Source organism: Sphaeramia orbicularis, unplaced genomic scaffold, assembly GCF_902148855.1.
Source record: "Sphaeramia orbicularis unplaced genomic scaffold, fSphaOr1.1, whole genome shotgun sequence".
NCBI lineage: Eukaryota > Metazoa > Chordata > Actinopteri > Kurtiformes > Apogonidae > Sphaeramia > Sphaeramia orbicularis.
Genome location: NW_021941576.1, coordinates 293,653 through 305,991, shown reverse-complemented (window position 1 = coordinate 305,991; position 12,339 = coordinate 293,653). Strand labels below are relative to the sequence as shown.

General features: G+C 39.6%; 1 protein-coding gene across 1 annotated transcript in view; it reads right to left on the bottom strand.

Annotated features, from left to right (window-relative positions):
- The window catches only part of LOC115416229 (ATP-binding cassette sub-family G member 2-like), a 58,579-nt gene that overhangs the window by 32,459 nt on the left and 13,781 nt on the right, over positions 1–12,339 (bottom strand). Inside the window, exon 3 of the mRNA XM_030129975.1 lies at positions 12,045–12,104. Coding sequence (XP_029985835.1) covers positions 12,045–12,104 — 60 coding nt within the window. The remainder of the gene's footprint in view (positions 1–12,044; positions 12,105–12,339) is intronic.

Below are 12,339 nucleotides of genomic sequence, written 5' to 3'. Positions count from 1 at the left end.
TTTACATGTATTAAAACAATCCAATTCCCTATACATATGTCTATGTGTATATATATATATATATATATATATATATATATATATATATATATATATATATATATATATATATATGACTGGACAGATGACAAAGACATCCATCAACAGCGCTGTAAGATTTATTCTCAAGCTAACATGCTGATAAGGAAGTTTTCTATGTGCTCTGATTCAGTGAAGTGTTCTCTGTTCAGAACCTACATCACACCACTATACACTGCTCAACTGTGGTCAAACTATAAGAAAATAAGTCTGCAGAGGTTCAAAGTAGCCTATAATGATGCATTGAGGTTGCTGCTTCATGTCCCTCGGTGGCATAGTGCCAGTCAACTGTTTGTGACCACAGGAGTGCCAACTTGTGAGGCACTACTAAGACAGTTGATGTCTAGTTTTATGTGTCGCCTGGATGAATCAGAGAACCACATTATAGAAGCTCTAGTTAACCCCCTGAAAAGCTGCTATCGTTTTACCTCTAAACTGAGACGGCATTGGTGCAATAGTTTGTATATTTAATAATGTGTTTAATTTTTTTTTTTTTTTAATCTCCTTTTTATTCTTTTATTTTTATTTTATTTATTCTGTATGTTGTGTGCTTATGGACCTGTGTCTGCAATGAAGTTTATTATTATTATATATACACACAAATAATTTTCAATGAGACTCAGTTGTCCAATCCACTGATAGAAACTGTATTTGGACAGTTTATCAGTGCTTACACATGTTATACATTCACAAAAACACATTCATTCTATTTATTTAGTCTGGTTCAACTGACAGAACTAATACTTCTGTTACGGTTAATTGTCAGTAATTTAATCTGGTTTTATTTATTTATTTTTTTTACAGTATTAAACTTTAAATTAACAGTTTAATCTCATGAATACAAAAGAAATATTTGTGAAATTACACCACATTTGCCAATGTATTTTAACTGTATTTTTCTGTGGAAAAAGAAAAAATTCCTTTCAAAAAATTGAAATTTTTTGGTTATTCACAGCTACACTTTTTTCATGTTATTTTCCATTTGACATGTAAAATCACAGTCTATTTTTGTCATTTCATTGATATTTTCCTGTATCTTAAAAACACAGGAAAAATCTGTCAAATAAACAGTGAACATTCTGTTAAATTACAGATTTTTTTTTACAGTGTATAACATCAGTTCATGCAGAGAATGCACAGCGTATATGTGTGACAGAGGTTATCAAATCCACTCTTCTCCCATCTTTGAACTAGTTTGCAAATGGAATGAGGCCTTAATAGACCTGCTGCACATCTGGCATTCAGAACTGTTCTAGCTGCTGTCGAATCCCTTTTCCATAGTGATAAGAACATAATAAAGTTCCATTCCCGTTCACATCTTTGACTTTTTTCTTACAGATGTCCACTGTCCCTCATGTTGGTGAACTGTGTCATTTGATGCCACTGTTTCTAAATTTGACAGCAGAACTTTTTTCAGACCTTTAAATATTGCTAAGTCTACAACTCTGGCAGGTGTAACAAAAACAGGAGAGAGGTGACTTTGGAGTGGAGGACACGGTGAAAAGGCCGATGTGGATGTCAGATAAAGACCCAAATATACTTGTGGTATTTCTGTCATGTCACCTTTAAGCCAAGTGTCGACTGAAGACTGACCCAAATTCAATACAACTGACTTTCAGTTTGACACAGTCAATCATCACAAACTCAGATCTGTGCCTGATGAAATGGAATATTTCAGACCTGCTTTTGCAGAATACTTGTACTGGATTTTAGGTTGAACCTCCTCAGACCCACCTATGGGTTTTCTGTCCACATCTATGGATAAGACTGTCACAACTTTATACAAAAAAACAAAAAACTGTCCACAGCAAAACACATTCTATAAAAAAAACAAAAAATGCATCTGAAAAAACAAAGTGGTCCGTCATTATGTTTCCAATATTGGCAATTATTTCATAAAAAAACCCCAAACTGGTCCTTTCCTGGGTCTCAGGAGGTTCCACCAGTCTGAACTCTCTGATTTCACCCTCATAAACTCTTTCAATTGTGCAAATACTCAGTTCCTTCATCTGTTTTGTGTTTATAGTGCATTTTAATTTTATGTGGAATATATTCGAAGAATTTCAAATTGTCACATGACTGCGCAGCTAGAAAACTCTACAATTTGATCCCAGTTTAAACCAAACTCTAAAACTTGATCCCAGTTTAAACCAAACTCTAAAACTTGATCCCAGTTTAAAGCAAACTCTAAAACTTGATCCCAGTTTAAACCAAACTCTAAAACTTGATCCCAGTTTAAAGCAAACTCTAAAACTTGATCCCAGTTTAAAGCAAACTCTAAAACTTGATCCCAGTTTAAAGCAAACTCTAGAACTTGATCCCAGTTTAAAGCAAACTCTACAACTTGATCCCAGTTTAAACCAAACTCTAAAACTTAATCCCAGTTTAAACCAAACTCTAGAACTTGATCCCAGTTTAAACCAAACTCTAGAACTTGATCCCAGTTTAAAACAAACTCTAAAACTTGATCCCAGTTTAAAGCAAACTCTAGAACTTGATCCCAGTTTAAAGCAAACTCTAAAACTTGATCCCAGTTTAAACCAAACTCTAAAACTTGATCCCAGTTTAAAGCAAACTCTAAAACTTGATCCCAGTTTAAACCAAACTCTAAAACTTGATCCCAGTTTTAAACAAACTCTAAAACTTGATCCCAGTTTAAAGCAAACTCTAGAACTTGATCCCAGTTTAAAGCAAACTCTAGAACTTGATCCCAGTTTAAAGCAAACTCTAAAACTTGATCCCAGTTTAAAGCAAACTCTAAAACTTGATCCCAGTTTAAACCAAACTCTAAAACTTGATCCCAGTTTAAAGCAAACTCTAAAACTTGATCCCAGTTTAAACCAAACTCTAAAACTTGATCCCAGTTTTAAACAAACTCTAAAACTTGATCCCAGTTTAAAGCAAACTCTAGAACTTGATCCCAGTTTAAAGCAAACTCTAGAACTTGATCCCAGTTTAAACCAAACTCTAAAACTTGATCCCAGTTTAAACCAAACTCTAGAACTTGATCCCAGTTTAAAACAAACTCTAGAACTTGATCCCAGTTTAAACCAAACTCTAGAACTTGATCCCAGTTTAAACCAAACTCTAGAACTTGATCCCAGTTTAAACCAAACTCTAAAACTTGATCCCAGTTTAAAGCAAACTCTAGAACTGTCTGGTTCACTTTAGTCCAGTTCAGTTTAGTCTGGTTCACTTTAGTCCAGTTCAGTTTAGTCTGGTTCAGTTTAGTTCAGTTCAGTTTAGTCTGGTTCAGTTTAGTCTGATTCAGTTTAGTCCAGTTCAGTTTAGTCTGGTTCAGTGCTGTTCTTTAGTCTGGTTCAGTGCTGTTCTTTAGTCTGGTTCACTTTAGTCCAGTTCAGTTTAGTCAGGTTCAGTTTAGTCCAATTCACTTTAGTCTGGTTTAGTGCTGTTCTTTAGTCTGGTTCAGTGCTGTTCTTTAGTCTGGGTTAGTGCTGTTCTTTAGTCTGGTTTAATGGTGTTCTTTAGTCTGGTTTAATGCTATTCTTTAGTCTGGTACAGTGCTTTTCTTTAGTCTGGTTCAGTGCTGTTGTTTAGTCTGGGTTAGTGCTGTTCTTTAGTCTGGTTTAATGCTGTTCTTTAGTCTGGTTCAGTGCTTTTCTTTAGTCTGGTTCAGTGCTTTTCTTTAGTCTGGTTCAGTGCTGTTGTTTAGTCTGGGTTAGTGCTGTTCTTTAGTCTGGTTTAATGCTGTTCTTTAGTCTGGTTCAGTGCTTTTCTTTAGTCTGGTTCAGTGCTGTTGTTTAGTCTGGTTCAGTACTGTTCTTTAGTCTGGTTTAGTGCTGTTCTTTAGTCTGGTTTAGTGCTGTTCTTTAATCTGGTTTAGTGCTGTTCTTTAGTCTGGTTCAGTGCTGTTCTTTAGTCTAGTTTGGTGCTGTTCTTTAGTCTGGTTCAGTACTGTTCTTTAGTCTGGTTCAGTGCCGTTCTTTAGTCTGGTTTAATGCTGTTCTTTAGTCTGGTTTAGTGCTGTTCTTTAGTCTGGTTCAGTACTGTTCTTTAGTCTGGTTCAGTGCTTTTGTTTAGTCTGGTTCAGTGCTGTTCTTTAGTCTGGTTCAGTGCTGTTCTTTAGTCTTGTTTGGTGCTGTTCTTTAGTCTGGTTCAGTGCTGTTCTTTAGTCTAGTTTGGTGCTGTTCTTTAGTCTGGTTCAGTACTGTTCTTTAGTCTGGTTCAGTGCCGTTCTTTAGTCTGGTTTAATGCTGTTCTTTAGTCTGGTTTAGTGCTGTTCTTTAGTCTGGTTCAGTACTGTTCTTTAGTCTGGTTCAGTGCTTTTGTTTAGTCTGGTTCAGTGCTGTTCTTTAGTCTGGTTTAGTGCTGTTCTTTAGTCTGGTTTAGTGCTGTTCTTTAGTCTGGTTCAGTACTGTTCTTTAGTCTGGTTCAGTGCTGTTGTTTAGTCTGGTTCAGTACTGTTCTTTAGTCTGGTTCAGTGCTGTTCTTTAGTCTGGTTTAGTGCTGTTCTTTAGTCTGGTTCATTGCTGTTCTTTAGTCTGGTTCGGTGCTGTTCTTTAGTCTAGTTTGGTGCTGTTCTTTAGTCTGGTTCGGTGCTGTTCTTTAGTCTGGTTCAGTGCCGTTCTTTAGTCTGGTTCAGTTCTGTTCTTTAGCCTAGTTTAGTGCTGTTCTTTAGTCTGGTTCAGTACTGTTCTTTAGTCTGATTCAGTACTGTTCTTTAGTCTGGTTCAGTGCTGTTGTTTAGTCTGGTTCAGTGCTGTTCTTTAGTCTGGTTCAGTGCTGTTCTTTAGTCTGGTTTAGTGCTGTTCTTTAGTCTGGTTTAGTGCTGTTCTTTAGTCTGGTTCAGTGCTGTTCTTTAGTCTGGTTCAGTGCTGTTCTTTAGTCTAGTTTGGTGCTGTTCTTTAGTCTAGTTTGGTGCTGTTCTTTAGTCTAGTTTGGTGCTGTTCTTTAGTCCGGTTCGGTGCTGTTCTTTAGTCTGGTTTGGTGCCGTTCTTTAGTCTGGTTCAGTTCTGTTCTTTAGTCTGGTTCAGTTCTGTTCTTTAGTCTAGTTTGGTGCTGTTCTTTAGTCTAGTTTGGTGCTGTTCTTTAGTCCGGTTCGGTGCTGTTCTTTAGTCTGGTTCGGTGCCGTTCTTTAGTCTGGCTCAGTTCTGTTCTTTAGTCTGGTTCAGTTCTGTTCTTTAGTCTGGTTCAGTTCTGTTCTTTAGTCTGGTTCAGTGGTGTTCTTTAGTCTGGTTCAGTGTAGTCTGGTTCAGTTTAGTCCAGTTCAGTTTAGTCTGGTTCAGTGCTGTTCTTTAGTCTGGTTCAGTGTAGTCTGGTTCAGTTTAGTCCAGTTCAGTTTAGTCTGGTTCAGTGCTGTTCTTTAGTCTGGTTCAGTGCTGTTCTTTAGTCTGGTTCACTTTAGTCCAGTTCAGTTTAGTCAGGTTCAGTTTAGTCCAATTCACTTTAGTCTGGTTTAGTGCTGTTCTTTAGTCTGGTTCAGTGCTGTTCTTTAGTCTGGGTTAGTGCTGTTCTTTAGTCTGGTTTAATGGTGTTCTTTAGTCTGGTTTAATGCTATTCTTTAGTCTGGTACAGTGCTTTTCTTTAGTCTGGTTCAGTGCTGTTGTTTAGTCTGGGTTAGTGCTGTTCTTTAGTCTGCTTTAATGCTATTCTTTAGTCTGGTACAGTGCTTTTCTTTAGTCTGGTTCAGTGCTGTTGTTTAGTCTGGTTCAGTACTGTTGTTTAGTCTGGTTCAGTGCTGTTCTTTAGTCTGGTTTAGTGCTGTTCTTTAGTCTGGTTTAGTGCTTTTCTTTAGTCTGGTTCAGTGCTGTTCTTTAGTCTAGTTTGGTGCTGTTCTTTAGTCTGGTTCAGTACTGTTCTTTAGTCTGGTTCAGTGCCGTTCTTTAGTCTGGTTTAATGCTGTTCTTTAGTCTGGTTCAGTGCTTTTCTTTAGTCTGGTTTAGTGCTGTTCTTTAGTCTGGTTTAGTGCTGTTCTTTAGTCTGGTTCAGTGCTTTTCTTTAGTCTGGTTTAGTGCTGTTCTTTAGTCTGGTTCAGTACTGTTCTTTAGTCTGGTTCAGTGCTGTTCTTTAGTCTGGTTTAGTGCTGTTCTTTAGTCTGGTTTAGTGCTGTTCTTTAGTCTGGTTCAGTGCTGTTCTTTAGTCTAGTTTGGTGCTGTTCTTTAGTCTGGTTCAGTACTGTTCTTTAGTCTGGTTCAGTGCCGTTCTTTAGTCTGGTTTAATGCTGTTCTTTAGTCTGGTTCAGTGCTGTTCTTTAGTCTGGTTCAGTGCCGTTCTTTAGTCTGGTTTAATGCTGTTCTTTAGTCTGGTTCAGTGCTTTTCTTTAGTCTGGTTCAGTGCTGTTCTTTAGTCTGGTTCAGTTCTGTTCTTTAGTCTGGTTCAGTGCTGTTCTTTAGTCTGGTTCAGTGTAGTCTGGTTCAGTTTAGTCCAGTTCAGTTTAGTCTGGTTCAGTGCTGTTCTTTAGTCTGGTTCAGTGTAGTCTGGTTCAGTTTAGTCCAGTTCCGTTTAGTCTGGTTCAGTGCTGTTCTTTAGTCTGGTTCAGTTTAGTCCAGTTCAGTTTAGTCTGGTTCAGTGCTGTTCTTTAGTCTGGTTCAGTGTAGTCTGGTTCAGTTTAGTCCAGTTCAGTTTAGTCTGGTTCAGTGCTGTTCTTTAGTCTGGTTCAGTGCTGTTCTTTAGTCTGGTTCAGTGTAGTCTGGTTCAGTTTAGTCCAGTTCAGTTTAGTCTGGTTCAGTGCTGTTCTTTAGTCTGGTTCAGTGTAGTCTGGTTCAGTTTAGTCCAGTTCAGTTTAGTCTGGTTCAGTTTAGTCCAGTTCAGTTTAGTCTGGTTCAGTGCTGTTCTTTAGTCTGGTTCAGTGTAGTCTGGTTCAGTTTAGTCCAGTTCAGTTTAGTCCAGTTCAGTTTAGTCTGGTTCAGTGCTGTTCTTTAGTCTGGTTCAGTGCTGTTCTTTAGTCTGGTTCAGTTTAGTCCAGTTCAGTGTAGTCTGGTTCAGTTTAGTCCAGTTCAGTTTAGTCCAGTTCTGTTTAGTCTGGTTCAGTGCTGTTCTTTAGTCCAGTTCAGTTTAGTCTGGTTCAGTGCTGTTCTTTAGTCTGGTTCAGTGTAGTCTGGTTCAGTTTAGTCCAGTTCAGTTTAGTCTGGTTCAGTGCTGTTCTTTAGTCTGGTTCAGTGCTGTTCTTTAGTCTGGTTCAGTGTAGTCTGGTTCAGTTTAGTCCAGTTCAGTTTAGTCTGGTTCAGTGCTGTTCTTAAGTCTGGTTCAGTGTAGTCTGGTTCAGTTTAGTCCAGTTCAGTTTAGTCTGGTTCAGTGCTGTTCTTTAGTCTGGTTCAGTGCTGTTCTTTAGTCTGGTTCAGTGTAGTCTGGTTCAGTTTAGTCCAGTTCAGTTTAGTCTGGTTCAGTGCTGTTCTTTAGTCTGGTTCAGTGTAGTCTAGTTCAGTTTAGTCCAGTTCAGTTTAGTCTGGTTCAGTGCTGTTCTTTAGTCTGGTTCAGTGGTGTTCTTTAGTCTGGTTCAGTGTAATCTGGTTCACTTTAGTCCAGTTCAGTTTAATCTGGTTCAGTGCTGTTCTTTAGTCTGGTTCAGTGTAGTCTGGTTCAGTTTAGTCCAGTTCAGTTTAGTCTGGTTCAGTGCTGTTCTTTAGTCTAGTTCAGTGTAGTCTGGTTCAGTTTAGTCCAGTTCAGTTTAGTCTGGTTCAGTGCTGTTCTTTAGTCTGGTTCAGTGCTGTTCTTTAGTCTGGTTCAGTTTAGTCCAGTTCAGTGTAGTCTGGTTCAGTTTAGTCCAGTTCAGTTTAATCCAGTTCAGTTTAGTCTGGTTCAGTCCTGTTCTTTAGTCCAGTTCAGTTTAGTCTGGTTCAGTGCTGTTCTTTAGTCTGGTTCAGTGTAGTCTGGTTCAGTTTAGTCCAGTTCAGTTTAGTCTGGTTCAGTGCTGTTCTTTAGTCTGGTTCAGTGTAGTCTGGTTCAGTTTAGTCCAGTTCAGTTTAGTCTGGTTCAGTGCTGTTCTTTAGTCTTGTTCAGTGCTGTTCTTTAGTCTGGTTCAGTGTAGTCTGGTTCAGTTTAGTCCAGTTCAGTTTAGTCTGGTTCAGTGCTGTTCTTTAGTCTGGTTCAGTGCTGTTCTTTAGTCTAGTTTGGTGCTGTTCTTTAGTCTGGTTCAGTACTGTTCTTTAGTCTGGTTCAGTGCCGTTCTTTAGTCTGGTTTAATGCTGTTCTTTAGTCTGGTTCAGTGCTGTTCTTTAGTCTGGTTCAGTGCCGTTCTTTAGTCTGGTTTAATGCTGTTCTTTAGTCTGGTTCAGTTCTGTTCTTTAGTCTGGTTCAGTGCTTTTCTTTAGTCTGGTTCAGTGCTGTTCTTTAGTCTGGTTCAGTTCTGTTCTTTAGTCTGGTTCAGTGCTGTTCTTTAGTCTGGTTCAGTGTAGTCTGGTTCAGTTTAGTCCAGTTCAGTTTAGTCTGGTTCAGTGCTGTTCTTTAGTCTGGTTCAGTGTAGTCTGGTTCAGTTTAGTCCAGTTCCGTTTAGTCTGGTTCAGTGCTGTTCTTTAGTCTGGTTCAGTGTAGTCTGGTTCAGTTTAGTCCAGTTCAGTTTAGTCTGGTTCAGTGCTGTTCTTTAGTCTGGTTCAGTGCTGTTCTTTAGTCTGGTTCAGTGTAGTCTGGTTCAGTTTAGTCCAGTTCAGTTTAGTCTGGTTCAGTGCTGTTCTTTAGTCTGGTTCAGTGTAGTCTGGTTCAGTTTAGTCCAGTTCAGTTTAGTCTGGTTCAGTTTAGTCCAGTTCAGTTTAGTCTGGTTCAGTGCTGTTCTTTAGTCTGGTTCAGTGTAGTCTGGTTCAGTTTAGTCCAGTTCAGTTTAGTCCAGTTCAGTTTAGTCTGGTTCAGTGCTGTTCTTTAGTCTGGTTCAGTGCTGTTCTTTAGTCTGGTTCAGTTTAGTCCAGTTCAGTGTAGTCTGGTTCAGTTTAGTCCAGTTCAGTTTAGTCCAGTTCTGTTTAGTCTGGTTCAGTGCTGTTCTTTAGTCCAGTTCAGTTTAGTCTGGTTCAGTGCTGTTCTTTAGTCTGGTTCAGTGTAGTCTGGTTCAGTTTAGTCCAGTTCAGTTTAGTCTGGTTCAGTGCTGTTCTTTAGTCTGGTTCAGTGCTGTTCTTTAGTCTGGTTCAGTGTAGTCTGGTTCAGTTTAGTCCAGTTCAGTTTAGTCTGGTTCAGTGCTGTTCTTAAGTCTGGTTCAGTGTAGTCTGGTTCAGTTTAGTCCAGTTCAGTTTAGTCTGGTTCAGTGCTGTTCTTTAGTCTGGTTCAGTGTAGTCTGGTTCAGTTTAGTCCAGTTCAGTTTAGTCTGGTTCAGTGCTGTTCTTTAGTCTGGTTCAGTGTAGTCTAGTTCAGTTTAGTCCAGTTCAGTTTAGTCTGGTTCAGTGCTGTTCTTTAGTCTGGTTCAGTGGTGTTCTTTAGTCTGGTTCAGTGTAATCTGGTTCACTTTAGTCCAGTTCAGTTTAATCTGGTTCAGTGCTGTTCTTTAGTCTGGTTCAGTGTAGTCTGGTTCAGTTTAGTCCAGTTCAGTTTAGTCTGGTTCAGTGCTGTTCTTTAGTCTAGTTCAGTGTAGTCTGGTTCAGTTTAGTCCAGTTCAGTTTAGTCTGGTTCAGTGCTGTTCTTTAGTCTGGTTCAGTGCTGTTCTTTAGTCTGGTTCAGTTTAGTCCAGTTCAGTGTAGTCTGGTTCAGTTTAGTCCAGTTCAGTTTAATCCAGTTCAGTTTAGTCTGGTTCAGTGCTGTTCTTTAGTCCAGTTCAGTTTAGTCTGGTTCAGTGCTGTTCTTTAGTCTGGTTCAGTGTAGTCTGGTTCAGTTTAGTCCAGTTCAGTTTAGTCTGGTTCAGTGCTGTTCTTTAGTCTGGTTCAGTGTAGTCTGGTTCAGTTTAGTCCAGTTCAGTTTAGTCTGGTTCAGTGCTGTTCTTTAGTCTTGTTCAGTGCTGTTCTTTAGTCTGGTTCAGTGTAGTCTGGTTCAGTTTAGTCCAGTTCAGTTTAGTCTGGTTCAGTGCTGTTCTTTAGTCTGGTTCAGTTTAGTCCAGTTCAGTTTAGTCCAGTTCAGTTTAGTCTGGTTCAGCGCTGTTCTTTAGTCTGGTTCAGTGCTGTTCTTTAGTCTGGTTCAGTTTAGTCCAGTTCAGTGTAGTCTGGTTCAATTTAATCCAGTTCAGTTTAGTCCAGTTCAGTTTAGTCTGGTTCAGTGCTGTTCTTTAGTCCAGTTCAGTTTAGTCTGGTTCAGTGCTGTTCTTTAGTCTGGTTCAGTGTAGTCTGGTTCAGTTTAGTCCAGTTCAGTTTAGTCTGGTTCAGTGCTGTTCTTTAGTCTGGTTCAGTGCTGTTCTTTAGTCTGGTTCAGTTTAGTCCAGTTCAGTTTAGTCCAGTTCAGTTTAGTCCAGTTCAGTTTAGTCTGGTTCAGTTTAGTCCAGTTCAGTTTAGTCTGGTTCAGTGCTGTTCTTTAGTCTGGTTCAGTGGTGTTCTTTAGTCTGGTTCAGTGTAGTCTGGTTCAGTTTAGTCCAGTTCAGTTTAGTCTGGTTCAGTGGCGTTCTTTAGTCTGGTTCAGTGTAGTCTGGTTCAGTTTAGTCCAGTTCAGTTTAGTCTGGTTCAGTGCTGTTCTTTAGTCTGGTTCAGTGTAGTCTGGTTCAGTTTAGTCCAGTTCAGTTTAGTCCAGTTCAGTTTAGTCTGGTTCAGTGCTGTTCTTTAGTCTGGTTCAGTTTAGTCCAGTTCAGTGTAGTCTGGTTCAGTTTAGTCCAGTTCAGTTTAGTCCAGTTCAGTTTAGTCTGGTTCAGTGCTGTTCTTTAGTCTGGTTCAGTGTAGTCTGGTTCAGTTTAGTCCAGTTCAGTTTAGTCCAGTTCAGTTTAGTCTGGTTCAGTGCTGTTCTTTAGTCTGGTTCAGTTTAGTCCAGTTCAGTTTAGTCTGGTTCAGTGCTGTTCTTTAGTCTGGTTCAGTTTAGTCCAGTTCAGTTTAGTCCAGTTCAGTTTAGTCTGGTTCAGTGCTGTTCTTTAGTCTGGTTCAGTTTAGTCCAGTTCAGTTTAGTCCAGTTCAGTTTAGTCTGGTTCAGTGCTGTTCTTTAGTCTGGTTCAGTTTAGTCCAGTTCAGTTTAGTCCAGTTCAGTTTAGTCTGGTTCAGTGTAGTCTGGTTCAGTTTAGTCCAGTTCAGTTTAGTCCAGTTCAGTTTAGTCTGGTTCAGTGCTGTTCTTGTGTCTGGTTCAGTGTAGTCCAGTTCAGTTTAGTCCAGTTCAGTTTAGTCTGGTTCAGTGCTGTTCTTTAGTCTGGTTCAGTGTAGTCTGGTTCAGTTTAGTCCAGTTCAGTTTAGTCCGGTTCAGTGGTGTTCTTTAGTCTGGTTCAGTGTAGTCTGGTTCAGTTTAGTCCAGTTCAGTTTAGTCTGGTTCAGTGCTGTTCTTTAGTCTGGTTCAGTGTAGTCTGGTTCAGTTTAGTCCAGTTCAGTTTAGTCTGGTTCAGTGCTGTTCTTTAGTCTGGTTCAGTGGTGTTCTTTAGTCTGGTTCAGTGTAGTCTGGTTCAGTTTAGTCCAGTTCAGTTTAGTCTGGTTCAGTGGTTTTCTTTAGTCTGGTTCAGTGTAGTCTGGTTCAGTTTAGTCCAGTTCAGTTTAGTCTGGTTCAGTGCTGTTCTTTAGTCTGGTTCAGTGTAGTCTGGTTCAGTTTAGTCCAGTTCAGTTTAGTCTGGTTCAGTGCTGTTCTTTAGTCTGGTTCAGTGTAGTCTGGTTCAGTTTAGTCCAGTTCAGTTTAGTCCAGTTCAGTTTAGTCTGGTTCAGTGCTGTTCTTTAGTCTGGTTCAGTGCTGTTCTTTAGTCTGGTTCAGTTTAGTCCAGTTCAGTGTAGTCTGGTTCAGTTTAGTCCAGTTCAGTTTAGTCCAGTTCAGTTTAGTCTGGTTCAGTGCTGTTCTTTAGTCTGGTTCAGTGTAGTCTGGTTCAGTTTAGTCCAGTTCAGTTTAGTCTGGTTCGGTGCTGTTCTTTAGTCTGGTTCAGTTTAGTCCAGTTCAGTTTAGTCCAGTCCAGTTTAGTCTGGTTCAGTGCTGTTCTTTAGACTCACGATGACTTGCCGCTTCCTGTCGCTCCCATGATGCCGTTCAGTCCTGGCTTCATGATGCCGCTGTGACACACAAACACAAACACAGTGAACACTTTTTTGTGCTGATTCAACACTTTCATTTCTGTCTGTGTTTGAATCCAGCTCATACTTTCATGCACAGTCAGACTCAAACTCTCCTTCTGCAGAACTTCTGTTTAGTTTGTTAGTCAGCAACTTTCATAAACATGACACTGGTGTTCATTTTAGAACTGGGAACCATGAGGATGCAGTTTGGTTTGAAAGTTTTACAGGTTTG